This window comes from Geotrypetes seraphini, chromosome 7 (assembly GCF_902459505.1).
Source record: "Geotrypetes seraphini chromosome 7, aGeoSer1.1, whole genome shotgun sequence".
Taxonomy (NCBI): Eukaryota; Metazoa; Chordata; class Amphibia; order Gymnophiona; family Dermophiidae; genus Geotrypetes; species Geotrypetes seraphini.
Genome location: NC_047090.1, coordinates 22,857,395 through 22,884,544, shown reverse-complemented (window position 1 = coordinate 22,884,544; position 27,150 = coordinate 22,857,395). Strand labels below are relative to the sequence as shown.

At 44.2% G+C, this 27,150-nt stretch overlaps 1 protein-coding gene across 1 annotated transcript in view; it reads right to left on the bottom strand.

The window, feature by feature from the left end:
• Nucleotides 1-17,812, bottom strand: part of TDG (thymine DNA glycosylase) — a 28,753-nt gene extending 10,941 nt beyond the window's left edge. The window contains exons 1-8 of the mRNA XM_033951782.1: nucleotides 17,743-17,812; nucleotides 17,233-17,459; nucleotides 15,684-15,753; nucleotides 12,774-12,909; nucleotides 12,603-12,685; nucleotides 12,428-12,522; nucleotides 8,291-8,462; nucleotides 5,057-5,176 (exon numbers count right to left, since the gene is read on the bottom strand). Coding sequence (XP_033807673.1) covers nucleotides 5,057-5,176; nucleotides 8,291-8,462; nucleotides 12,428-12,522; nucleotides 12,603-12,685; nucleotides 12,774-12,909; nucleotides 15,684-15,753; nucleotides 17,233-17,459; nucleotides 17,743-17,812 — 973 coding nt within the window. The remainder of the gene's footprint in view (nucleotides 1-5,056; nucleotides 5,177-8,290; nucleotides 8,463-12,427; nucleotides 12,523-12,602; nucleotides 12,686-12,773; nucleotides 12,910-15,683; nucleotides 15,754-17,232; nucleotides 17,460-17,742) is intronic.
• Nucleotides 17,813-27,150: the final 9,338 nt, after the last annotated feature.

Here is a 27,150-nt window from a genome sequence, read left to right as displayed (position 1 = left end):
TCAGCCTCTTCAAGGGAAACCTCTATCTGCTCATCCTGTGGTTTCCAGATTCATGAAAGGACTGTTCCATGTCAATCCTCCCCTCAAACCGCCTCCAGTGGTTTGGGACCTCAATGTTGTTCTTTCACAACTTATGAAGCCTCCATTCACAAGGCTCACCTGAAGTATCTCACATGGAAAGTGGTGTTTCTCATTGGCCTCACTTCTGCCCGAAGAGTCAGTGAGCTACAAGCCTTGGTTGTGGACCCACCTTTTACAATATTCCATCAGGACAAGGTGGTTTTCCGCACGCACCCGAAATTCCTTCCTAAAGTTGTCTCAGAATTTCATCTCAACCAATCCATTGTGCTTCCAGTGTTCTTTCCGAAGCCACATTCTCACCCTGGAGAATCTGCCCTGCATACCCTGGACTGTAAGCGTGCTTTAGCCTTCCACCTAGAACGCACCAAGTCTCACAGAACTTCTCCTCAACTTTTCATCTCCTTTGATCCGAACAAGTTGGGACGTCCTGTTTCTATGCGCACCATCTCCAACTGGATGGCGGCTTGCATCTCATTCTGCTATGCCCAGGCTGGATTGCCCCTTGACAGAAAAATCACAGCCCATAAGATCAGAGCGATGGCAGCTTCTGTAGCCTTCCTCAGATCAACGCCGATTGAGGAGATTTGTAAAGCTGCCATTGGTCCTCGGTTCATACCTTCACTTCACACTACTGTCTGGATACTTTTTCCAGACGGGATGGACAGTTTGGCCAAACTGTATTGCAAAATTTATTCTCCTAAGTTGCCAACTCTCCCTCCATCCCATTCTGGTTAGCTTGGAGGTCACCCATTAGTGAGAATACCTGCCTGCTTGTCCTGGGATAAAGCAATGTTACTTACCGTAATAGTTGTTATCCAGGGACAGCAGGCAGCTATTCTCACGTCCCACCCTCCTCCCCTGGGTTGGCTTCTCTGCTAGCTATTTGAACTGAGGAGACGTGCCCTGGTCTGGGCGGGAAGGCACTTGCGCATGCGCGGTGCGGGCGACTTGAAACTTCAAGTTTTTCTTCAAAGAAGCGCCTGCATCGGGGCTCCGTTGGATCACGCCACCCATTAGTGAGAATAGCTGCACGCACCATTTTAGTAGCCTTCCTCTGGACCGATTGCATCCTTTTTATATCTTTTTGAAGATGCGGCCTCCAAAATTGTTCACAATATTCTAAATGAGGTCTCACCAGCATTTTTTAGAGGCCTCAAAACCTCCTTTTTACTACTGGCCATACCTCTTCCTATGTCCTTAGCATCCTTCTAGCTTTCGGCATCACCTTTTCAACCATCTTAAGGTCATCACATACAATCACACCCAAGTCCTGCTCTTCTGTCATGCACATAAGTTCTTCACCCCCTAAAATGTACTGTTCCTTTGGTAGGTAGGTTCCCTGGAGTCCTGAAGAGTTTGCCTGTTCCTCACTATAAGAAATGTGATAGTGAAACAGCACCTCCCACTGGCAGGATTATAGGTAGAGGACTCCTACTCAGCTTAGAGCAGTGGTCTCAAACTCAAACCTTTTGCAGGGCCACATTTTGGATTTGAAGGTACTTGGAGGGCCCCAGAAAAAAACAGTTAATGTCTTATTAAAGAAATGACAATTTTGCATGAGATAAAACTCTTTATAGTTTATAAATCTTTCCTTTTACATAAGTCTTAATAATTTATATTGTAATTTATAGCTAAAGAGATATATGATCAAGAAACTGTTTTATAAACATACCGAGGGCCTCTGGGCCATGAGTTTGAGACCACTGCTCTAAACTATACTTATTGAGATCTTTAAGTCTGTCCCCATATACTTTATGAGGAAGACCACGCACCATTTTAGTAGCCTTCCTCTGTACTGACTCCATCCTTTTTACATCTTTTTGGAGGTGCGGTTTCCAGAATTGTACACAATATTCTAAATTAGGTCTCACCTGTTTTATACATGGGCATCAATACCTTCTTTTTCCTACTGACCACACCTCTTCCTGTGCACCCTAGCATCCTTATAGCTTTTCCCATCACCTTTTTAACCTAATTGACCACCTTAAGATCATCACATACTATCACACCTAAGTCCTGCTCATCTTTTATGCACAAAAGTTCTTCAACCTCCCCCCCCCCAATAAAAACTGTAGCACTTCCTTGAGTTTTTGCAGCCCAAATACATGATCTTACATTTCTTAGCTGCCAAATTTCATACCATTCTTCAAACTTCACCACAAAAATGTTAAAAAGAACAGGTCCAAGAACAGAACCTTGAGGCTCCGTATTGGCAATATCCCTTTCCTCAGAAAAATCTTTGTTGGAGCATTGGTCAAAGACTTGGAAACTAAGTTTCAATGCCAAAAAATGCAAGGTCATGCACTTTGGCGGCAAAAATCCATGCAGGACTTACACCCTAAATGGTGAGATCCTAGCAAGGACTGTAGCAGAACATGACTTGGGGGTGATTATTAGCGAAGACATGAAGACTGCCAATCAGGTGGAGAAAGCTTCATCCAGGGCTAGACAAATCATGGGCTGTATCCGTAGAAGTTTCGTCAGCCGTAAGCCCGAGGTCATAATGCCGTTGTACAGATCCATGGTGAGACCCCATCTGGAATACAGTGTACAATTCTGGAGGCTGCATTATCAAAAAGATGTGCGGAGAGTTGAGTCGGTTCAGCGAATGGCCACCAGGATGGTCTCAGGACTCAAGGATCTCCCGTATGAGGAACGACTGGGTAAGTTGCAGCTGTACTCACTCGAGGAACGCAGAGAGAGGGGAAACATGATTGAGACATTCAAATATGTCACGGGCCGTATCAAGGTGGAAGAGGATCTCTTTTTCCTTAAAGGACCCACGGCAACAAGAGGGCATCCGTTGAAAATCAGGGGTGGGAAATTTCATGGCGACACCAGAAAATATTTCTTCACCGAAAGGGTGGTTGACCGCTGGAATAATCTTCCACAACAGGTAATTGAGGCCAGCAGCGTGCCAGATTTTAAGAAAAGATGGGATTGGCATGTGGGATCTCTTCATGGAGGTAGTTAGGGGGTAGGCCATTAGTGTGGGCAGACTAGATGGGCCGTGGCCCTTTTCTGCCGTCATTTTCTATGTTTCTATGTCACTATCCTCGGTCACCTTCTACTCAATCATTTCCTGATCCAGTCCATCACTCTGGGGCCCATACCGAGGACATGCAGTTTACTTATTAGATGCTGTCAAAAGCTTTGCTAAAATCTAAATATACCATCTCCATCAAAAATATAGAGAAACTAGTTTTTTAGCCCGTTACATTAACAGGTGCCAGAATAGATATGTAGACTTAGGCATTTCTTTCTTTCTCTCTGTCTGTCTCCCTGCCCCATTTCTTTCTGTCTCTCTCCCTGGCCCCCTGTCTGTCTTTCTTTCTGTCTCTCTCCCTGCCCCCTGTCTCTCTTTCTCTCTCCCCCAGTCTGTCTTTCTCCCTGCCCCCTGCCTGTCTTTCTTTCTGTCTCTTCCCCCTGTCCAGCAGCACCCCTTCCCTGCTCCTCCTGTACAGCAGTAGCCCTTCTCCCTTCCTTTTATCTTCCCCCCTGTCCAGCAACACCCCATTCACTGCTCCCCCATGTCCAGCAGTAGCCTTTCTCCCTTCCTTTTACCTCCCCCCTGTCCAGCAGCACCCCTTCCCTGCTCCCTCTGTCCAGCAGTAGCCCTTCTCCCTTTCTTTTATCTTCCCCCTGTCCAGCAACACCCCATTCACTGCTCCCCCCTGTCCAGCAACACCCCATTCACTGCTCCCCCCTGTCCAGCAGTAGCCTTTCTCCCTTCCTTTTACCTCCCCCCTGTGCAGCAGAACCCCATTCTTGTTCCCCCTGTCCAGCAGTAGCCCTTCTCCCTTCCTTTTACTCCCCCCCTGTCCAGTAGTACCCCTTCTCCCTTCCCTGCTCCCTATCCAGCATCCGCTAGGCCGGCCCACTTTGCATTATCGAAGTGGGCCGGCCTAGCAAATGCTCCGTGGCTGCTTGATGAAACCGCGGCTGCTGGTCCAGAGGTGCAAAGAAGAGGCGTCCCGGCAGTGGCAGATTGGGGCAGGAAATCAGCTGAGGCATGTGCCGCATGAATCACGAAGCACGGACGCACGGAGGTTGAAGTGTGCATGCGCGCTAAGGGTTTTATTATAGTGGATAATAACAAACAAACAAACAAAAAAAATCACATGTAAGAGAAACAGCTAGAGAGTTACATTCATGTGTCACTTTCAGCCAAAAGATATTCAGGAGGCTTCCTAAACTTTTTATGCTGACTCCATAGCCAATCAAGTTTTCAGGATATCTATAATAAGCATGTATAAGGTAAATTTATATGCATTAAAATCCAAGTATATGCACATTTTACCTTATGGATATCCTGAAAACCTGACTGGCTATGGGGGTCACAAGGATAGGTTTGGGAAACCTTAGGTAGACTTAAATAGTAAAGAAGCAACTCTCAGATTGTTATATTCTTATAAATGGCATAAAACACATTAAGATAGCCTCTTAATTTTTTATGTAAATTATCATAGGATCTCAAAACAAGTTAGGTAAAGTTAAAAAGAAACTAAAACAACACCATTTGTAAGGGCAAAAATACAACAGAAAGGGAAAACAGTGAAATATTAACAGACAAGGAGCTAAGAAGATAGATAAAGAATAGCAAATGCATATAAAGGGCCCGTTTTTGTAAAGGATGTCAATATCGGCAGCTGCCAAATCGCATGACAATCATGCATCAGCGCTCTTTACAGAATCACGTCTACATTACTAAACAGACGCCTTAAATGTAGGCCAGCATTTTGCATAGGGATGCTTAAGCACGTCCAAGGCCACTTCCGGGTGAAACCATGCCCACGGCCCACCTTGGGTGTGCTTAAGTGTCCCTACGCGTCTCTTTAGACACAATATAGGCATCCTTCCTCGCACAATTGTTTTTAAAAACGTGCGTCCCGATTGGTTGCCATATGGCGGTAGGACGCTTACCGCTGCCTGCAATCAGGACACAGTTTAAAGAATCAGGCCCAAAGTGTTCTACCTGAGCTATCGGATGGGAAGTTGCATAGTCCACTTTCTCCAACTGTGGGGTTTTCACCATAAGCTGCATCATAACCCGGATCATGCTGCTCCTCCTTCACAGCCATTTTCTTGGCATCCTCTAAGAACAACAATATGCAGTCATAAGTAATAATCCACTAAGCAACACAATGCAAAAAAAATGCAAAATTAACAGCTGATTAAAGACAGCACTAGAATAGACAAATTCACATATGAAGTAACACTTACAACTACCTGGGTTTAAGAAACAATTTCAGAAAGTACAGATAGTAGCAGAGCTCCTCAGCAAACCTTCAATCTTGTACCCTCTCCTATTATGTATGTATGTGTCATGTCATATCTAAGATTGTATTTTGTAAACTGTTTAGGTTTAAGCAGGTGAGACATTTTTTAAATAAATAATCTTTTGGGCCTCTAGTTCCCTCCCCTCCCCACCCACGAGATTCAGATAATTAAATGTAAAACTTGTGATATGATTGTGTCTGTTTTGTATTGCTACTGATATTTATTTTATATCATAGCCAAACTGAAACGCCCAAGTATTTGAAATACTAATCGATAAAAACACTTTAAAGGGGCTTGACAAAAAACTGGTTATCTTTTTTCTTTGTTCAAATTATATATGTATGTGCAGATCATTTATAAATGCAGTCTTTTTACTAGCAGTATGCAAAATTGAAAATATTTTGACTTTAACCATCAAATTAATTGAAAATATTTTGACTTTAATCATCAAATATTTTAATAGTTAATAAAGCACTTATCTTGCTCCTGACGGAACTATGGCCTGTCTGTTTCACTCCAGGACGGCTTCTTCAGGGGAAGTGCTTATATTATGTAATAAAGTTACAAACTGCTTTGTTTTTTAATTAAGTGTACCAACTGCTGTTGCTGAAATTCACTGTGTATTCCTGCACTGCTGTGTTTCATTTTTTAAATAAATAATCTTTTGGGCCTCTAGTTCACTTCCCCCCCCCCAAATGCAGATAATTAAGTGCAACACATATGATCACCCTAACACTCAAAATTCTGAAATATTCCTAATCTGATAATTCAGCTGGATCAATGCCCATCCTCACTGCTAGTGCTAGTAGTTTTAGTTTGTGTGGCTGTAAGTACCTATTATTTTGGTTTGACTATAGCTGCTCTTCACTGCTGCCCCCTTCTGAAGACGCTACCTTAGGTGACTGCCTTGTTCGCCTAGTGATTAAGTGGGACATTATTTGAATGTAGGCAGCTTCTAGCTTGCCTAGGAGGATGCATCTGTTCATCTGCCTGTAGTAAAGATGAGCATCTATGGGCATGTGCAGTCACAAATGTTGTGCGTCGGGAAAAGGAAGTGTCATATGAGAGTATGCTGAGCAGCATTAATCTGTGCTACAACAAAATCCCACATTCCTATTGCTACTCTTACTGGAGAGCTGGTTAAGAGGCAGAAATTAATGCCACTGCTGTTTGAAACCTCTGTCCATACTGCTGATGTATTATCTGGGATTAATGGGTCTGGAAAGATGAATGCAGGGAAGCATGCCTCTGTGCAATGTCTCTGGAATGCACTCTCTTACTCCCGTGTTTCCTCAAAAATAAGACCTAACCTGAAAATAAGCCCTAGCATGATTTTTGGGGTAGGTCTTAATATAAGGCCTAATCGCCGGCAATAGCGCTTCCCTGCTCACCTCCTGCCAGCCCTTCCATCTCTCCCGCCGACTGCAAGACCGAAATAGTGTACCTTGTAACAAACAGCAGTGTCACAGCAATGTAAACAGGCTGCTTCATGGCCTTCTCCTGTCCGGGCGTTCCTCTGCCGCATCACTGATGTCATCAGCAACGCAGCACATGCAGCCGGGCAGGAGAAGGCCGCAAAGCAGCCTGTCTACATTGCTGCAAGGCTGTCATTTATTACAAAGTACAGTATTTTGGTCTCGTGGTCGGCGGGAGAGAAGGAAGGGTCGGGGGATGGAGGGATACAAGCTGCAAGGGCTCTGCTACACAAGGGATGGGAGGGATAGAAGCTCAAGGGTACTGCTGCATAAGGGATGGGAGGGAGGGAGGGATACAAGCTGCAAAAGTTCTTCTGCACAAGGGGATGGGTGAGAGGGAAGGAAAGATGCTGCACATGTGGGGGAGAGAAAGGAAATAGGAAGAATTGGGGTGGAAGAGAGGAAGGGAGAGATGATCATTATACATGAAAAAAAGAAGACCTACCCCAAAAATAAGACCTAGTGCCTTTTTTGGGCCCAAAATTAATACAAAACAGTTTCTTATTTTCAAGGAAACATGGTAGTTGTGTTTTGCTAACCTACATAGATCTCACTCTCCTATATATTTAAATTCTTATTTCATGTATTTGTCATCTCTGCACTTAATATGATCTTAGCTGTCACTTTTACTAATATTTGTTAGTTATCTAGTACACGTACAATATAAATTTACAGAGCAGCACTCTTAAATGGAGTTTCAGCCAAATCAGTGTCATGCAATGATGCACAGAGGATGCAGAGCAAGAGAAACACTTTGTGCATTTCACGTGGTGCTTTTCAGTTCACTGTTTGTCCTTTATAGTAACATTTTACATCCTACAATACCACCACAGCAAGAAACTCTGAATGGCAGGATTTATATTTTGAACTACGCCACGGTCTATGCAGACCTGTATCCCTAGCAGAGGAAGTAATTCACACAGCTGTAGAACACAAGGGTATTAATCTCCTGATGAAGCTCTGCAAATGTTAAAGAGTGAAACGGTGACGCTCCGTTGAGCACCTTCCTACCTTTCCAGCTTGGACAGCAAAATATCCAAGCTAAGTGTTAATCTTCTTTGGTTGAGGTTCCCTTTACTACAATCATACTGAATTGATACTTTTAAGCAACATATTGAAATTAAGTAGCAGTTGAAATGAAGAATTCAAAATAAAAAACAACAAGAAAAAACAAAAATAGTAAAAATCTTTTATCAATAGATTAAAGATAAAAAAACAAAAATAATAAAAAAACTTTTATCAATAGATAAAAACAAGGGTTTTTGACTAGTGATAGCTCACATACAGCTAGTCTGCTAAGACAAGTTCTAATTCCAGACAGCTGTGAGCACTTGAAGTCTTTTCCCTTAAATTAAAAAACTAGATTTCACACATATTTATTATTGTTTTAGAAGGAATAGTAGTATTTTTTTTATAAGAGCCAGATATAAATGAATAACCAGGAGCAAACCTACCTTGTGCTAGCTGTAAATCAAAGGAGTAGTTCACCTCCTGCACCTCTCTGCTGGGCCTAATACCCTTCATCTGGTCCCGCAAGTCTTTCAACTTGATGTAATGGTGAACCTTATCCTGTGCCCGAGGAAACTGAGCACATCTTGCACTGGATGATGGCATAACATAGCAGAGCTTTAGAAGAAACAAGACAGCAAATAAACACCAAGGAAACGAAAGAAGAACAAAAACTGCCAACAGTGGATTTGTAAAACTGATTACAAGTCTTAATAATGGCAACAGACATTGCAGTAAAAGTGAGAGTGCTGTAGCCTTTTTTGTTCTCTGGAAATGCCATACTATTAAATCGTATTTTGATTTCACCTACCCCGAAAATAAGCCCTAGTCGAAAATAAGATTTTCGGGGTAGGTCTTAATATAAGCCCTACCCACAAAAATAAGCCCTAGTCGCCAGCAGCAACGCTTCCCACCGTGCCCTCCTCCACCGCACAGCCAAACCCCCACTGACATTTCCATCTCTCCCTCCCATTAGAACGCCGCTGACCACAAGACCGATATACCTTGCACACGGCAGCATCGGCAAAAATCTAATCAGGCTACTTTGCGGCCTTCTCTTCTCCCTCTCGGGCGTCCAAGTGCCGCGTTGCTGATGACATCATCACTCATGTGATAAAGAAGCATCAAGAAAGGGAGAAGAGAAGGCCGCAAAGCAGCCTGATTAGATTTTTGCCGATGCTGTGGTCCTGTGGTTGGCGGCGTTCTAATGGGAGGGAGAGATGGAAGTGTCAGCGGAGGTTCGGCTGTGCAAGGAGGGAATAGAAAGATGTTGCAAGGGGGCTTGGGATGGGAGGAATTGAAGCTGTACAAGGGTTCTGCTGCACAAGGGATGGGATGGGAGGGAAGGCACAAGGGGATGGGTGAGAGGGGAGGAAAGGAAAAATTGGGGTGGAGGGGAGGAAGGGAGAGATGATAATTGTACTTGAAAAAAGAGAAGACCTACCCTGAAAATAAAACCTAGTAAAATTTTGGGGCCCAAAATTAATACAAGACAATGTCTTATTTTTAGGGAAACAGTATATTATTGTAATTTTGTCTATTTGGGCTCCTTTAAGAAAACTATTAGGAAGATGAGAGTTGTCCAAAATACGGTGGTTCGTCCGATCTATAATTTGAAGAAATCTGAACACATAACACCTTATCTTAGGAAACTGCATTGGCTTCCTGTTGAAGAGAGAATACTTTTCAAATTTGCTTGTATCAGTTATAAGACTCTTTGGAAATGCACCATGTTATATGTTGAAACATTTCAGACTTTCAGGTAATGAATGCCGTAAACATGGCTGTTCTTTTTTCTCTTTTCCATCCTTAAAAGGATGCATGAGATTTCTTGAAAGAACTCTATCTTTCCAAGCTGGCAAATGGAATAAAACGTTAGGGCTCCTTTTACGAAGCCGCATTAGCAGCTTTATCGCACCATGATGTTTTATCACGCGCTAACCCCCATGCTAGCAAAAAAACTACCACCTGCTCAAGAGGAGACGGTAGTGGCTAGTGCGGCCGGCGGTTTAGCGCGAGCTATTATGCGCGTTGAACCACTAACGTGGTTTCATAAAAGGAGCCCTAAGTGGTTTGATTGTGGCTTCTAATTCCTACCAAACCTTTAGGAAAAATGTTAAAAACTTATCTTTTTGACAAATTTACCCAATGTAATCATTAATTTTAATGCTATTGCTTTACTATTGCTGTTTTGGTTCAGCTTTTCATTATTGTTAACCACATAGAACCAAGAGGTACTGCAGTATAAAAATTAAAAAAAATTATTATTATTTACTTTTCTGTTTCTTCAATAACTGCCCTCCTGCCTGGAGCAGACATAATTTTGCGGTCTCTATTACTGTACAGCTGTTTGTGATCAAGTAAAAATAAGGTCTGTGGGCGTGGGAATGAAGATTACATGATATTTATGTTGTTAATAGAATTGTAATCTGTTATAATGCACTACAAAAAGAGTACAATAAGTTAATAAAATAATCAAATTATATGTAGTGGGTCCCTTCAAAAACACCTTTAAGATAAGTGCTTATTTTTTTATTGTTTCTTTGGTTTTTCACAAGTGAAGTTATGAACAAATTCAAGTGTTTACATATGCAATGATTGGGTGGTAAGTTCTTCATTAGGGTTAACATCCCTTGAAGAGCTTCATGTCTCTGAGCATATGACAAAGATGATCACATTGAGTCTAAGGCATTCTTAATTCATGGTGTTAATTTGACACGCAGCTCCCGATTGGTGAGGCCTGACTTTAGTGCAGGAAGAGGTGCGAATGATTTCCTTCACTCGCCAGCGCTCCGGCTGCCCTCTCCTGCCCGGTCATTCGTGGTCAGAAAATACCACGAATGACCGGAACTGCAAATCACCAACCGTGAGTGACCAGGGGAGCACTGTATATATTATATGATTATTATTATTTTTTTAATGTACTTCTGATAGCAGAACACTTTCTTCCACAGTGCAATATATGCAAAACATGGGGAAATGTGGACTATTTTCCTTTCCTTGAGACCTCTCAGACTAGCTCAGATGTGTAGATTATGTGCCCCTGCCAATAAATGGAGCCAAACAAAATCCAGCTCAGAGCTGATTCCACTCCCGTTATAGCTCCCTTCAGCTTCTTATAATAAAGACTACTAAAGACAATTCTTATGTTTTGGGTTTCCAATTTTCAAAAACCATCAGTTCACGATCACAGTGAACTACAACATAGTCACACTTATCTTATCAGACTGAGAACCCTTGACTGCCTTAGCTTCCATACGTGGGTTCTGGACTGGGCTGGCCGGACTCAAGCAAAAACAAAACAAAAAAAAAAAACCCCACCCCAAACAAATTTAAAAAAAGACAATCCAAATTTTTCCTTCCTATGATCCATGCCAGACCACCCCACATAAGTGGGATGCAGATGAAATAAGAGAAGCCATGATAACTCTCAGAACTCCAAAACCTACATTGTCAAACTTCCAGACCTGCAAACTCACACCTAGGCAACAGAACAAGGGCAATATTCTAAATGCCTAGAGGGAATCATGCTCTGACAAAGCTAGCTGGCTCTCTGCGACCTGCCAACTTCTGTTGTTGTGGTCCGAGGTGACCATCTTCTTGACACTTCCAGAAATCAATACCTTAAAGACCACTGCTTAAGCCAGAGAAATACCAAGGAGCTGAAAGCAGTGCCAGCCCCTGTAAAGGGAATGAAGTCAACACTGAGATATTTTTCTCTGGCTTCATCTGCTAGAAGGTGAACATAATCCACTTGTCTGGGCTAGTCTGATCTGGACAATAAGGAAGAAACTATTTTGAGCTCTTAACATACCCTTCCAAAAAGTATACCACTATAACTAAATGAACAACTGGAGAAAGAGCTTTAAAACCAACTAATCTTTAGGATAGCTGGAATTATGAAACTGAACATACATATTAAAAGCAGCAGTCCACTACTGTACCTGATTTAAAAAAAAAACACAAACAAACCCCAAAACCAACCAAAATACAGTTTGTTGATTTTTTTTCCCCAATTTAAATTATTTAAGATTAGTCTTCCTTATTTTTTAATCAAAAAAAAAAATATATAAATATAAATGGGTGGTTGGGAAGGGAATAAACTTATGTATCTGAATATATTAAGAAAATTCAAGTGTATTTAATCTTAAATGTTTTATTAATTGTACACTTGATGTAAAAAATGAATAAAGAATTACAAAAAAAAATAAAATAATAAGATTAGTCTTTCTATAGACAAGGCAGACTCATAATAACTTTCCACTTTTCTGCTGCAATTCTGTGTTCATATGGCTGTACCAATATACAAACGTAAGTACTGTATCGTGGGCAAAAGGCCATAAAACAGCTTCTGTTTTCAGGATCTCTCATGAATATTTTTATTCTGGATATCAGCACACACCTCATTCAGTTTAAATTTGCACAGTGCAGTTAGTAACAGAACCAGACTGGTCTGCGGACTTGAGGGCTGGAACTGAACATCCAAAAGCGCTGTGATAATCCGTGGAGATAAATATACTGTCGTAACAGGATGCTGTAAAGCTGCAAGCCTATAACTTCCCCAGGTTTTTACAAGTACTTACAGTTTCTGTGTCTGGAACCTTGTGTGGCTGCAGCCCAAATTCAAATTTTTTAATCTTCACACCAAAAATCTCTTTACTAAAAATTTCATAGATACCTTAAATGAAACAGACAGATCATCAGAAAAGTGAAATTTTCTAAAGGAAAAGAAATGACTAAAACTATTAGGAACCTTACATTTTCCATTAAAAACTGCTATTCGGGGTTTATACTTCTGCAGTTTATGCATGAGAACTCGTCCTCCTTCCCGAAACTCTTTGCTACAAACAAATATTAAACAAAAGTATTTAGTATAGTGCAAAATCATGGTGTGGGCTGGGCACAGATGCCACATGCAGTCCCCATCACCTGGAGAGCTCTTTGATTCCTGGGGTTGTCCTTTCTACCATGTTGGTAAATCCAATTCCATACTTTGCAGGCAATGTATGATCATCCAGATGATTCAGCTGTTGGTCACTTAATCCTGACAAGAAAAGGCACTTCCCTGTGAGTGGGAAACAAAAACTTTAGTTACCTTTGTTCTGAAACTTTCCAGATCACCACAATAAAAGTGTCAATATAAAATAAAAACAAAATCATTCCCCCAAATGGTTCTGGTTATGTGTCTGCAAAAACCAATGTTTTTTTTTTTTTTTAATTAGGTTTTTATATACCGCCTATCAAGATTATCTAAGCGGTTTTACAACCGGGTACTCAAGTATTTTCCCTATCTGTCCTGGTGGACTCACAATCTATCTAACATACCTGAGGCTATGGAGGACTAAGTGACTTGCCCAGGGTCACAAGGAGCAGCGCAGGGTTTGAACCCACAACCCCAGGGTGCTGAGGCTGTAGCTCCAACCACTGCACCACACACTCCTCCATAGGTCAGTCATAAAATGCTTTGTGCAGCCACATCAGCTAGCTCAGCCTTCCCCGGTAATTTGGACAGTACATATTTTTTGTATAGACAACAAAAAATTAATTCATAAAACCTGACATTCAAAGCCAACTATCTGGGTAGCCAATCATTGATTTCCAGCACTGGAGTGGTTTGTGGACAGAGTAAGAGCAATCCCCAGAATTATCTGGCCATTCACTAATCAGCTAATTATCCAGATAAAGCTAGCTATCTGAATAGAAATTACCACAGCTATCCAGACAGTGGAGCAAGTCACTGCTAAAATCCAGATTTCAGCACTGAGGGGAAGATTTTCAGAACCTGGATGTTTTCACAATTTGATTTTAGCTGTCGAATAGTAAATTTAAGCAATTTAACATACTTTTTTTCTAACTTTTTCCATCTATCTATTCTAAGCAATTTCTGTTTTTATCCCACAGTTTTTACTTGTTATGTTTCATTTTTTAACGAACTGTAAACCGAGTTGAGCTCCTTAGGAAGTAGATTCGGTATATAAAATGAAGATTAGATTAGAACTCACTGTGCCTTTGATGGTTGCTAAACCGGTTTCAGCTGGTTTAGCGAGGAAGTATTCTGCCAGCCAATTCTCAAAAGGGCTCACCGTAGTCTTTTCTGAGCTTCCTGGCAGACTCTGACTCTGCCATGCAAATGTATTACAACGGGGTCATTGATATTTAAATGAGCATTCCAGGCGATTCTGTATTATCACCGGATGATTTCCTAACCTCGCTGTCCTACATTTGTGGGCAAAATTTTCCAACAGGTCTGAGCTGTTAATAGCTGTACTCCTTCCTGCCGCCAGGGATACCCAACCCCTGACAACTCCCCCCCCCGATAGGAGGGATGCCCACTCCCTCCTGCCACTGGTGATGCCCCCCCCAACACCCACATACTGTCCAGCGCAGGGGAGTTGACCGATTTTGAGAGTTTAATGTTTGAAGCATATTTGAAGTTTAAAGGAACTTTAGCGTCTGCAGTTTTGCAGGTGGTGGCTCAGGGGGTTTCTCCTCTGCAAGGCTTGTTTCCACTTCAGAGGATTGGTCTACAGGAGCCATTCAATTTCAAATAGTTTGGGACGATGGGCTGGATATCTTTGCTTTCCCATAAATAACTCTGTTGGCTGGGAGAAGTCTGGGTCACAGACAGGCGTTCATAGCCAGGTGTCGGTGGCAACTCTAGACCAAGGAATGGACCCGACCCTGTATAGACTTTTTAAACCGTCAGACTAAATGAAGTCCTCACGGTTTCCCAATGAGAATTAAAATTTAGATACCTTGCAGAAGTCCATTGCTCACACTTCTCTGTTGAGCAGTTCTAAGACCCAGTCCACTTGTTTCGCATCCTGAGATGACAGAGCATTGAGACATGCCTGAGGGATACCAGGACCATGTCAAAATTGTATTCAGTGGCTCCAGGTTTCAGCAGCTATTTACTCAGCCTAAAAAAGGCGGAATAATCTTAAATGATGCACAAGATCAGAGGGTGGACCTCATTCACTAGAAGCAGTTCGGGATTTAGCCTCAGGTCTTAAGGCGGCAGCTGATGTCTCATTTGTGGTGTGCACTTGCCATAAGATGCTGTGTCACGACTCCAGCTGCAGAGAAAAACGCTTTACCCCAAGTGTTTCTTTTGGGAGTGGACAATGTAGCCAATGCCCTATACAATATGTTTAGAGTAATGAGCAAAGTGCCTGCTTAATCTCTGCCCGAGAACACTCAGGATCAGACATTGGGTGAGCAATTCAGCATCTAAGGCTAACTTAAGTAGATTTTTTTTGTTGTTTTTAACAGTTTTCTTAATTTAAGTTAAAAATTAGCTCTGTTTGAAAGTCCTTTCCTCATGTTAAAAGCAAAGCAATCAACATTCAGCATGGTTTAAGTGGACAGGTGAAGTTTCAGCCCTCTTAAATCATACTGAATGTGCTGACCTGTGTAATTCAGTGGCACTAAACCAACTAATGCTGCTGAATATCAGCTCTGACCACCTTGGTGTAATCTATGCACTGCCAGGATGGTCCAGGCACGCAGCTGGGGTAGACTTGAAGTTACACAGATGCAAGCAGGGTTATATTCAGTGCTGGTGTCCATGCACAGTTAACTGGGCAGACAGGACCAAATAAAAAGAAGTCCTATCTTCATTCGCTTAACTACTAGCACAGAATATTAGCCGATACCACATAGCTTCCAGGTCCATTGCAAATCTGGATATGCAATGTTGGTGGCCCAGATTCAGCCCTTGGCAGTCAGTAATTTTAAATTTGCTGGCCACCCAGAATATTGGGGGGGGGGGGGGGGGGGAAGAATCTACTGCATTTATTTTACTGAGAAAATATATTAAAGAAAAAGATAAAAGCTTACAGAAGTGATTTCCAGGTCCAGGATAATGATGCCCTTTGTAGGCTGCCATTAAGCCCGGGTTTATACCAATCTGCAGAACAAAGCATCGATAAAGCCTAAATAACCAAAAACAGTTCACAAATATAAAACATGTTTGCTCTTAGCAATTATAAAGAAGGAAAAACCATAGCAAGAAAAATCTAGGCCAAATTCATAGCCTCTTGCTATTTTTCATGTGTTTCCTTCTATCTAGACTAGATGAGCTCGGAGGTCAGATAAAATACTGGTCTGATTTTAATCCTGCAGCACACTGTACAGGATGCAGGTAATGTTTATTTCAATAAACAACTTGTTGCGTACAATAAGACCACCGTTGGTAGGTAAAGGGACCTGACACGGCCCATATTTCAATCAACACGTCTTCATCAGGGGTCCCTAAGATGATGGTAAGGGAGATGGAGATGTATCCGCAACAATTTTTGTCTGTGATACACCTTACTCAAGACCCCAACACATAGATCAGGCAAAAATTGTTGCGGATACATCTCCATCTCCCTTACCACCATCTTAGGGACCCCTGAAGATGTGTTGATCGAAACACGGGCCGTGTCAGGTCCCTTTTTCTATCAGAGGTGGTCTTATCGTACACAACAAGTTGTTTATTGAAATAAACATTGCCTGCATCCTATACAGTGCGCTGCAGCTTTTTCTTTTGTTTACACTGTTTCTTTACTGTAGACTTGTTGGATTTTGGTTTTTGTCTGATTTTAATCCTGGCTTTCAACTCTGTAAGATCTATCATGAAATGGTTTCCTGTCTTCTAAATATTGCATTCTTGCCTCTGGCCATTTTATTATACTGGAAGTACCCTTTCCTCTAATTTTACTGCTTTGACACTATGCATATCTCACCACCCTTGATCTAATATCCTGCTTGACCTCTCTGCAGCCTACAAAGCAGACCCAATAAACTCTGCTTTCCACTCTCCTTTAGTGCTTGCTTTTTTAGTGAAACTTGATGCTTATTTTACCTCTCTCCATTATGATTTCTTGGAATGGGAACCTTCCTGCCCCTCACCCTGGGGTTCTTCAATTTATTTCTCTTCCCTATCCACAGTTCTTCACTGGTATCAGAATTTCTCAGTTTGACATCCAGTATCACTTCTATGCTGAGGGATCACAACTCCCTTTCTTCTCTCTGCCCCTCTGTTTTCCCACATAATTTCTGCTACATTCAGTTGGATGGCTTCCTGCTGTTTCAAACAGATAAAAGTAAAAATAGAATTAATCTATTTCCCCCAACTGCCTTTTCTCATCTTTCTTGCCTCCTTCCACTTGGTTCCTAGAGGTTCCTTTGCTGATCACATTGTCTCAGAAGCTACATCCTGAACATTTGCATTCTGATCTTCATATGTATCTAGCCCTTTAGCACTATTGACATGGTCTATTTGGAAGGTTGAAATTAAGCTTTTAGACTGCAGCTAAGATGATTGCTATGGTTTTATCTGCCAAAAATAGTATGAAATGCCCAATTTGTGTTGTTACCATATTAATGAAGAAGTCTGACTTACAATTACAATATCTAGATTGAAGGTGAGAATATCTGGTAAAGTCTTGGTCAGGATTTCTGCTTCAGAGACTCCATTGAAACGATCTACTTTTCTTTTCACTTTGAAGGTGTCTGTGATCTTTTCCTGTTTCCCTTTGGACTTGGCAGCTTTAGGAACTTTTGGAGCTTTAGCAGCAGGCTTCTTCGGCTCAGTGCATTTGGCTCTTTTTCTATTTCTATTTGCAGGCTCTAAAAATACAAATTTAAATTTGCAAAAGAGCATTTACTTATTTTGTATGAATTCATAACAACATAACATAACATATTTATTCTTCCATACCGCCACAATCATACAACTTCTAGGCAGTTTACTGAAGAGAACTGGACAATCAGAGATTTACAAAATACAAATAGTAAAAGTAGAACATATTTCTCAAGAATAGTCAGTATAAAATTATTAAATTTAGTAAAACTTCTGTTTGGGAAATGAATCTGTCGAACAATGCAGTCTTAATTTCTTTCCGAAAAGCACCATGATAATTATGGCCTGAAGAGTCATGCTGCTTGTTATGATCACAGGTAAGTGGGTTAGGACTCTTCATCTTGGAGACTGGATAGGCAAGAGGCAGGGCCGGCTCAAGAGCCAACCTTTGTTTTTGCACCTCCAACCCCTCCCCATCGTGGGGTAAGTCAGGAACATCGGAGGCAGGGGATTCTGACACTCTCCACCTTGGGCATCTTGAGTCAGTGCCTCATCTGGCTCATGGCTTGAGTAGGCCCTGATAGGATATGATAGAGATCTATAAAATCATCATGGGGGTAGACTGCTTAAAGGAGAAATTAGGTTCTTACCTGCTAATTTACTTTCTTTTAGCTTCTCCAGACCAGTAGAGGTTAATCTTTTCAAATGGGTATATATCCAATCATGACCAGCAGGTGGAGACTGAAAACAAAACTGTGGGACAGTATATAATATACTCCCTTCTCTATTTACCTCAGTCTGCCGAATAGCCAAGCAGAACCAAGAACTGGAAAACAGAAAGAAAACAATACTCCGAACAGAAGTAACAACTAACATACCCAAGTGCTGTTGGAAAATGCAGAGGAGAAATACCCGAAGGAAAATGTCCCCACAGCTCGCCAGCTAAGCCAGCCGAGCCACAGCCGCTGTTCTTCAATTCTCCCCGGCCCTAGAAAAATACTAGAACCCGCAGCAAAAAACAAAAAACTGACTGCGAAACAGCCCCAACAACAACAACAACAACAGACAGGGTGGGGACCTCTACTGGTCTGGAGAAGCTAAAAGAAAGTAAATTAGCAGGTAAGAACCTAATTTCTCCTTCTTTAGCACTCTCCAGACCAGTAGAGGTTAATCTTTACAAATGGGACATACCAAAGCAGTCCCTCTCACGGGCGGGACCCCCGAAGGGCCGATACCAGAACACGCTCACCGAACACCGCACCCCGACGCGCCTGAACATCTACCTAATAATGTAGAACAAAGGAATGCAAGGAGGACCAAACCGCAGCCTTACAAATATCCACTGGAGGCACGAGCGACAACTCAGCCCAAGAAGCTGCCTGACCCCGAGTGGAATGAGCCTTGGGAAACTCCGGAACAGGCTTCTGTCTCAGAAGATAAGCGGAAGCAATCGTCTCCTTGATCCAGCGCGCAATAGTAGCCTTAGAAGCGCCAGCCCCCCGACGAGGACCCGCCAGAAGGACAAAGAGATGATCGGATGTCCGGAATTCCCGGGTCCGCTGCACATAAGAGCGGAGGACCTGACCGACATCCAACTTGTGCAGCTGCCATTGCTCAGAAGAGCCCTCCCGACTATCCAAGACCGGGAGGACCACCGATTGATTGACATGAAAAGGAGAAACCACTTTCGGCAGAAAGGAAGGAACAGGCCGCAAGACAACCCGCTCCCTAGAAAACTCCAAGAAGGGAGCCCTACAAGAGAAAGCCTGTAGCTCAGAAACACGCCTAGCGGAAGTAATGGCCATCAAAAAGACTGCCTTCAGAGTAAGGTCCTTCAAAGAACAGCCATCCAACGGCTCGAAAGGCGGGCTCACCAAAACAGAGAGAACCAGATTGAGATCCCAAGAGGGAACAGAGGGCCGTAGGGGAGGCCTGAGCAACTTGGCCGCCCGCAAAAAGCGAATCACATCAGGAATGGCCGACAAACGCTGACCTGTCACCAACCCTCGAAAAGCCGACAGGGCCGCAAGTTGAACCCGGAGAGAAGACCAAGCCAGGCCTCTATCCAGGCCATCCTGCAAGAACTCTAGAATGTTAGGCAGGGAAGCGCGAAAAGAGACCACTCCCCGAGCCCGGCACCACCCCTCAAAGAGACGCCAAACCCGCACATAAGCCCGAGAGGTAGAAAGCCTCCGGGACCCCAAGAGTGTAGAGATCACCTTATCTGAATATCCCTTCTTACTAAGGCGACCCCTTTCAAGAGCCAAGCCGTAAGACAGAAGGGAGACGGGTCGAACATGGGAATGGGACCCTGCGTCAGAAGATCGTCCAAGAGAGGCAGAGGAAGAGGATCCGCCACCAGATGCCTCACCAGATCCGCATACCACGGACGTCGAGGCCAATCCGGAGCCACCAGAACCACCAGACCCGGATGGTGAACAATGCGAAGAAGTACTCTGCCCACTAATGGCCAAGGAGGGAACACATACAACAGCCCCTCCGTTGGCCACGGTTGGACCAGAGCATCCAGACCCTCGGCCAGACTGTCCCTGCGACGAATGAAGAAGCGGGGCACTTTGGCGTTGCCACTCGTGGCCATCAGGTCCATCAGGGGCTGCCCCCAAGCCTGCAATATCAACTGAAAGGCCACGGCGCCGAGACACCACTCTCCTGGATCCAGGAAGTGACGACTGAGGAAGTCTGCCTGAACATTTTCTACCCCGACTATGTGAGAGGCCGAGAGGTCCAGAAGATGGGACTCCGCCCAAACCATGAGCCGAGCGGCCTCCTGCGCCACCTGAGTGCTCTTGGTGCCCCCCTGACGATTGACATAAGCCACTGCCATGGCATTGTCTGACAGGACTCTGACCGACTTGCCCAACAAAAGGGAGCGGAAAGCTAACAGCGCCAGACGGACCGCTCTGGTCTCCAACACGTTGATCGACCAGGAGGCCTCCTCCGTGGACCAGGTGCCCTGAGCTGAGTGACCCAAACACTGAGCGCCCCAACCGAGACTCGCATCCGTAAGGAGCACCGTCCACTGCGGGAGATCCAGACCCACCCCCTGAACCAGGTGAGGGGTCCGGAGCCACCAACGCAGACTGCAGCGCGCCATGCCTCGCAGGGGGACAGGAACATCCAAACCGTGCCTCTGGGGTGACCACCTCTGGAGCAGAGCATACTGAAGAGGACGCATGTGGGCCCGCGCCCACCTCACCACGTCCAGGGACGCCGCCATCAACCCCAATACTTGGAGGAAATCTCGCGCCCGAGGACACCGGGACGCCAAAAGCAGGCGAATCTGAGATAGCAATTTGCTCACCCGGGCCTCTGGAAGGAAGACCTTCCCCAAGGAGGTGTCGAACAGAACCCCAAGGTACTCCAGACGTTGAGCCGGGACCAACCGACTCTTGGAAAGGTTGACCACCCAGCCCAGCGACCGGAGAAACTCCACCACCTGAGCCGTAACCCGGGAGCTCTCCTGCAACGACTTTGCCCGAATCAACCAGTCGTCCAGGTAGGGGTGTACCAGAATGCCCTCCGACCGCAAGGCTGCCGCGACGACCACCATCACCTTGGTGAACGTCCGGGGAGCCGTGGCCAGACCAAAGGGAAGCGCACAGAACTGATAGTGCCGACCCAAGATTGCAAAGCGAAGGAAGCGCTGATGAGAGGCCCGAATGGGAACATGCAAGTAGGCCTCCGTCAGATCGAGAGAAGTGAGAAACTCCCCCGGCTGAACCGCAAGAATGACCGACCGCAGAGTTTCCATGCGAAAAGAGGGAATCTTGAGAGCCCTGTTGACCCCTTTCAAATCCAGGATGGGCCGAAAGGTCCACTCCTTCTTGGGCACCACAAAGTAAATGGAGTACCTGCCGGTACCCCACTCCGGAGGGGGCACTGGAACAACTGCCTTGAGATATAGCAAGCGCTGAAGGATCTGGCGAAAAGCCTGCGTCTTCCAAGGAGTCTGACATGGAGAGGCTAGGAAAAGGTCCGACAGAGAGCGGGTGAACTCCAGGGCATAACCGTCCCGCACCACCTCCAGGACCCACTGATCGGACGTGATCTCGGCCCATTTGGGGAAAAATTTTACATTACATTACATTACATTACGGATTTCTATTCCGCCTATACCTTGCAGTTCAAGGCGGATTACAAAAGATTTGACTGGACATTTCCAGAGATGATCACATTACAGAGGATTTTACTGGACATTTTCCAGTGAGGATACAAATTTTTTATTTTTTTTTATTTTTTTTTTTTTTTCTTGGGGATCTTATGGGTTGGATAGAAAACTGACAGTGCCTAGCAGTGTGATATTAGCAAATGGAACACAGTTAGAGTAGGCAAGATTACAATCTTTTTATGGTCTGTTTATATGAAGGGTGATTAGGTGTGATACTTGGGGGAGGATTGTCTGGTGGTAGATGAGTTCAGTCGAGGTAGGTGAATTTTCTGGAGGTAGGTGAACTTAGCTGGAGGTAGGTGAAGTGGTTTAAGGTTTTTGGATGAATTTTTTAAAAAGCAGGGTTTTGATTTCTTTACGGAATATTTTGAAGTCGTCCGATGTTGTCAGCAGGTTGGAGATGGAATGGTTGAGTTTTGCTGCTTGTGTTGCCAGAAGGTTGTCAAACATTTTCTTGCGTTGTGTGCCTTTGAGTGGAGGGAAGGCAAAAGGATTTGGGGTTCTTCTTTGTCTTGTGGTGGAGATCTGGTTTAAGCGATTGTTTAGGTAGGATGGGGAAGAGCCTTGTATTGCTTTGAATAATAGGCAGAGGAATTTGAATTGAATTCGTGCTTGTATGGGTAGCCAGTGGGAGTCTAAGAAGGCGGTTGTTATGTGATCATATTTTCTAAGTGAGTAGATCAGTCTGAGGGCGGTGTTTTGTATGGTCTGGAGTTGCTTTATCATAATGGCTGGACAAGGAAGATATAGGGAGTTGCAATAGTCCAGCAGACCTAAGACTAGGGATTGTACGACTAGTCTGAATTGTGTTTGGTTGAAGAATTTTCTGATTTTGCGTAGGTTTCTCATGGTTAGGAAAGCTTTCTGGGTCGTCTTGTTGATTTGGGACTGCATTGTGCAACATCTGTCTATGGTGACTCCTAGTAGTTTTAGTTCGGGTTGTATTGGGTATTTGGTATTTTTGATTATCAGTTCTGTGATGGTAGGAGATTTGGCTTTTTCGAGCAGGAGGAATTTTGTTTTTTCTGAGTTTAGTTTTAGTTTATGATCCATCATCCATTTTTCTACTGTATCTAGGGTTGTTTCCAGCTTTGCGGTGGTGGTGGGCTCTGAAGGGTCGAAGGGGAGGAGTATGGTGATGTCGTCTGCGTAGCTAAAGGATGTGACATTTAGGTTATCTAAGGTGGCTCCTAGGGAGGAGATAAAGAGGTTGAAGAGTGTAGGTGAGAGAGGTGATCCTTGTGGAACTCCGCAGGGATTTGCCCATGGCTCTGATTTGATATCATTGTATTTTACCCTATAGGTTCTTGATTTGGGGAACCCTTGAAACCAGTTGTAAACTTTGCCAGAGATCCCTATGGCGTCGAGTATCTGTAGTAATATGGTGTGGTCAACTAGGTCAAATGCAGCAGAGAGGTCAAGTTGTATTAGTATCATCTTTTTTCCTTTACTGATGTGTTGCCGGGCTGTATCTAGAAGAGAGACAAGTAGTGTTTCTGTACTATGGTTGGTTCGAAATCCTGATTGTGAGGGGTGGAGTAGGTTATGTTTTTCCAGGTAGATTGTGAGGTATTGTGTGACTAGGCCTTCTATTATTTTGACGTATATTGGAATTGAAGCGATAGGTCTGTAGTTGGAGGGGCTATCTATTGGGCCTTTGTGATCTTTCATGATTGGGGTGATTAAGATCTCTCCTAAGTCCTGTGGGAATTGGCCTTCTGTTAGTGTGGTTTGAATCCATAACATAAAGTTGGTTTTGAATGTGGTGGAGGCGTTTGATAACAGGTAGGTGGGGCAATTATTTAGTTCGCTGGAGGCATGGCTGTATTTGTTGTAGAGTCGGTTCATATCCGACCAAAGTAGGATTGGGAAGTTGGACCAGCTTCTGTCTGCTACGATGGCTTCGCCTGTTATTGGGTTTGTTGTTATCTTTTCGAGATGGGTGGGTGTATCGATGAATGCGGTTCTGATATTTGTGATTTTGTTTTTGAAGTAGTCTGCTAGGTGGATGGCTGTCGGTGGGTGGGTACCTTGAGTGGCAAGATAAGGTTTAGTATCAGTGAGGTTCTTTACTAGGTTGAATAGCTTTTTTGTGTCTGGGATTTTTGTGCCTATCATTTTGGAGTAGTAGGCTTTCCGTTTTTCCTTGAGTTTGGTTTTATATTGGTTAATTTGATTTCTCCATGCAGTTTTAGTGTGTTTTAAGCTCTTATTTTTTTTCCAGTCTCTCTCTAGTTGTCTGCAGAGCTTTTTTGATTGGAGGAGTTCGGAGTCGAACCATTTATCAGAAGGTCTACATATTTTAAATTTTAATTTTTCTGGGGCTAGTTCATTCAGGATGGTTTCGCTTATGGTTCGCCATTGGGATATGAATTCGTTGGGGGCTGTGTTGGTGATGGAGTGGTCTGCTTTGTCCCAGAATGTGGGGGGTTCAATTTTTTTGGCGTGTTTTGAAGGAGGTTTTTTTTGGCGGTTGTTTGTTGATGTTTTGAGGCCAGTTGATGTTAAAGGTGTATTCATAGTGGTCTGACCAGAGTGAGGGGTGCCAGGCCCCATTTGAGATATGGATTTCGGGTTTGTGGGGGTGTTGGGTCATGTAAGCAGCGACATCTAGTTGGTGGCCTTTTTCGTGTGTGGGTTGGGGGTCGAGGATCTGGTAGTTCAGTGCTTTGAGGTATGAGAGTAAATTTATTACTTGTTTAGAGTTGTGATCTTCAAGATGGAGGTTTATATCTCCTAGGATTAGATTATGAGGTGAGGTTAGGGAGTTCTGGTAAATAAATTCTTCGATATCTTGTTTGTTGTCATTCCATTTTCCTGGTGTTGAGTAACAGAGGATGCATGTTAGTGTTCCTGTGAGAGAATCATCGGATAGTTGACAGGCTAGGAGATCTAGGTGAGGGGTGGTGTGTTTGTCTAGGGTCTTTATATTGATGTTGTTTTTGAGTATGATGGCTAGACCTCCACCACGTTTTTTTTTCCTGCAGATCAGTTCTATTTTGTAACCTATAGGGCATAGTTCTGTGATGGTGGGATCGGATTCCGAGGTTAGCCAGGTTTCGGATAGGAATAAGCAGCTTAGTTGCTTTTTAACTATCCAGTCCTTAATGAGGTCTGCTTTTGTGCTTATTGATCTGATGTTCATGTATGCGCAGGATAATGAGATGTTGAGAGTTTGGGGAGTGGGTGAGCGGTTTGGGTGGAGGAGATTTTCTTTGGTTTGTGGATGATGGTTGCGGTTTTCTGGCTTTGGTTTTGGAGGTGGTCTTTTTCCCCAGCTGGTTGGTATACTGATGTGGTTGAGTGAGGAGCAATCTATCAGGTTTCTGGGTGAATGAAGTTTTCTGGTAGGTAGTGGGAACCTTTGGGATTCTGTTAAGGTTGGGATAGAGGATGTGTGATAACCTTCTGTTTTTCTGTTGGTTAGAAGTAGGAAGAGTAGTAGATGTAGGAGTACGTTTGTTGAAAAGTTGGGAGGCATGGTGGTGTTTGTGTAGGGTGCAGGAGGTTCTGCTGTTTGGTAACTGGTGTGATGTGCAGGTTGGGAGGTGTGGGGATGTTAGGGGAGGAGGAGGCGTTTTTATTTTATTTTTTTCCCTTTTGTTCTGTAGCGTCTGTGTCCTTCAGTAGTGAGTTCAGAGATGGGTGAGTTTTCTTCCCACTGTTGTGAGAAGTGGAGCTCTTCTTTGAATTGTGAGGGTCCCTACTGGTTCGGGGGAATACTATCAAAGTTAAGTAGGAATGGGAAGCACAAACGAAGAGTGTCAGCTATAGCAGTTTGTCTGTGCTTGTCAGGATATTAGGGGATAGACAGTACTAGTATCTTCTCAGACTATAAGGAGGACGTATAGATTGTTTTGGGGCTAAACAGTAACTATCAACTTATTCGTCTGTATAGGTTCTTATGGAGATAAACATTACTAACAACTTATCAGTCTGTATAGGTTCTTATGGAGATAAACAGTACTAACAACTTATCAGTCTGTATAGGTTCTTATGGAGATAAACAGTACTAACAACTTATCAGTCTGTATAGGTTCTTATGGAGATAAACAGTACTAACAACTTATCAGTCTGTATAGGTTCTTATGGAGATAAACAGTACTAACAACTTATCAGTCTGTATAGGTTCTTATGGAGATAAACAGTACTAACAACTTATCAGTCTGTATAGGTTCTTATGGAGATAAACAGTACTAACAACTTATCAGTCTGTATAGGTTCTTATGGAGATAAACAGTACTTACAACTTATCAGTCTGTATAGGTTCTTATGGAGATAAACAGTACTAACAACTTATCAGTCTGTATAGGTTCTTATGGAGATAAACAGTACTAACAACTTATCAGTCTGTATAGGTTCTTATGGTGATAAACAGTGCTAACAAATTATCATGTTATACAGGTTATTTTGAGGATTTCAAGGGATGTCGCTTCAATAAGTGTCGCTTCACAAAGGCGCGCCGTTGGCGCTGCTCGCTTTTTAAGAGTAGGCCCCCGCTGGATTCGGGGGGGGGGGGGGGCGGAAACGGCTCAACGCCCCTGCAGGATCGGGCTCCTGCCTCGATTCCTGCCTGCCCGCAGGATCGGTGAGGAGGTCAGGATCTTTTTAAATGCAGCTTCCACGCTGCTCGCTTTTTAAAGTAGGCCCCCGCTGGATTCGGGGGGGGGGGGGCGGAAACGGCTCAACGCCCCTGCAGGATCGGGCTCCTGCCTCGATTCCTGCCTGCCCGCTGGATCGTGAGGAGGTCAGGATCCTTTTTAAATGCAGCTTCCACGCTGCTCGCTTTTTAAAGTAGGCCCCCGCTGGATTCGGGGGGGGGGGGGGGGCGGAAAACGGCTCACGCCCCTGCAGGATCGGGCTCCGCCTCGATTCTGCCTGCCCGCTGGATCGGTGAGGAGGTCAGGATCTTTTAAATGCAGCTTCCACGCTGCTCGCTTTTAAAGTAGGCCCCCGCTGGATTCGGGGGGGGGGGGGGCGGAACCGGCTCAACGCACCTGCAGGATCGGGCTCCTGCCTCGATTTCCTGCCTGCCCGCTGGATCGGTGAGGAGGTCAGGATCTTTTTAAATGCAGCTTCCACGCTGCTCGCTTTTTAAAGTAGGCCCCCGCTGGATTCGGGGGGGGGGGGGGGGCGGAAACGGCTCAACGCCCCTGCAGGATCGGGCTCCTGCCTCGATTCCTGCCTGCCCGCTGGATCGGTGAGGAGGTCAGGATCTTTTTAAATGCAGCTTCCACGCTGCTCGCTTTTTAAAGTAGGCCCCCGCTGTATTCGGGGGGGGGGGGGGGCGGAAACGGCTCAACGCCCCTGCAGGATCGGGCTCCTGCCTCGATTCCTGCCTGCCCGCTGGATCGGTGAGGAGGTCAGGATCTTTTTAAATGCAGCTTCCACGCTGCTCGCTTTTTAAAGTAGGCTCCCGCTGGATTCGGGGGGGGGGGGGCGGAAACGGCTCAACGCCCCTGCAGGATCGGGCTCCTGCCTCGATTCCTGCCTGCCCGCTGGATCGGTGAGGAGGTCAGGATCTTTTTAAATGCAGCTTCCACGCTGCT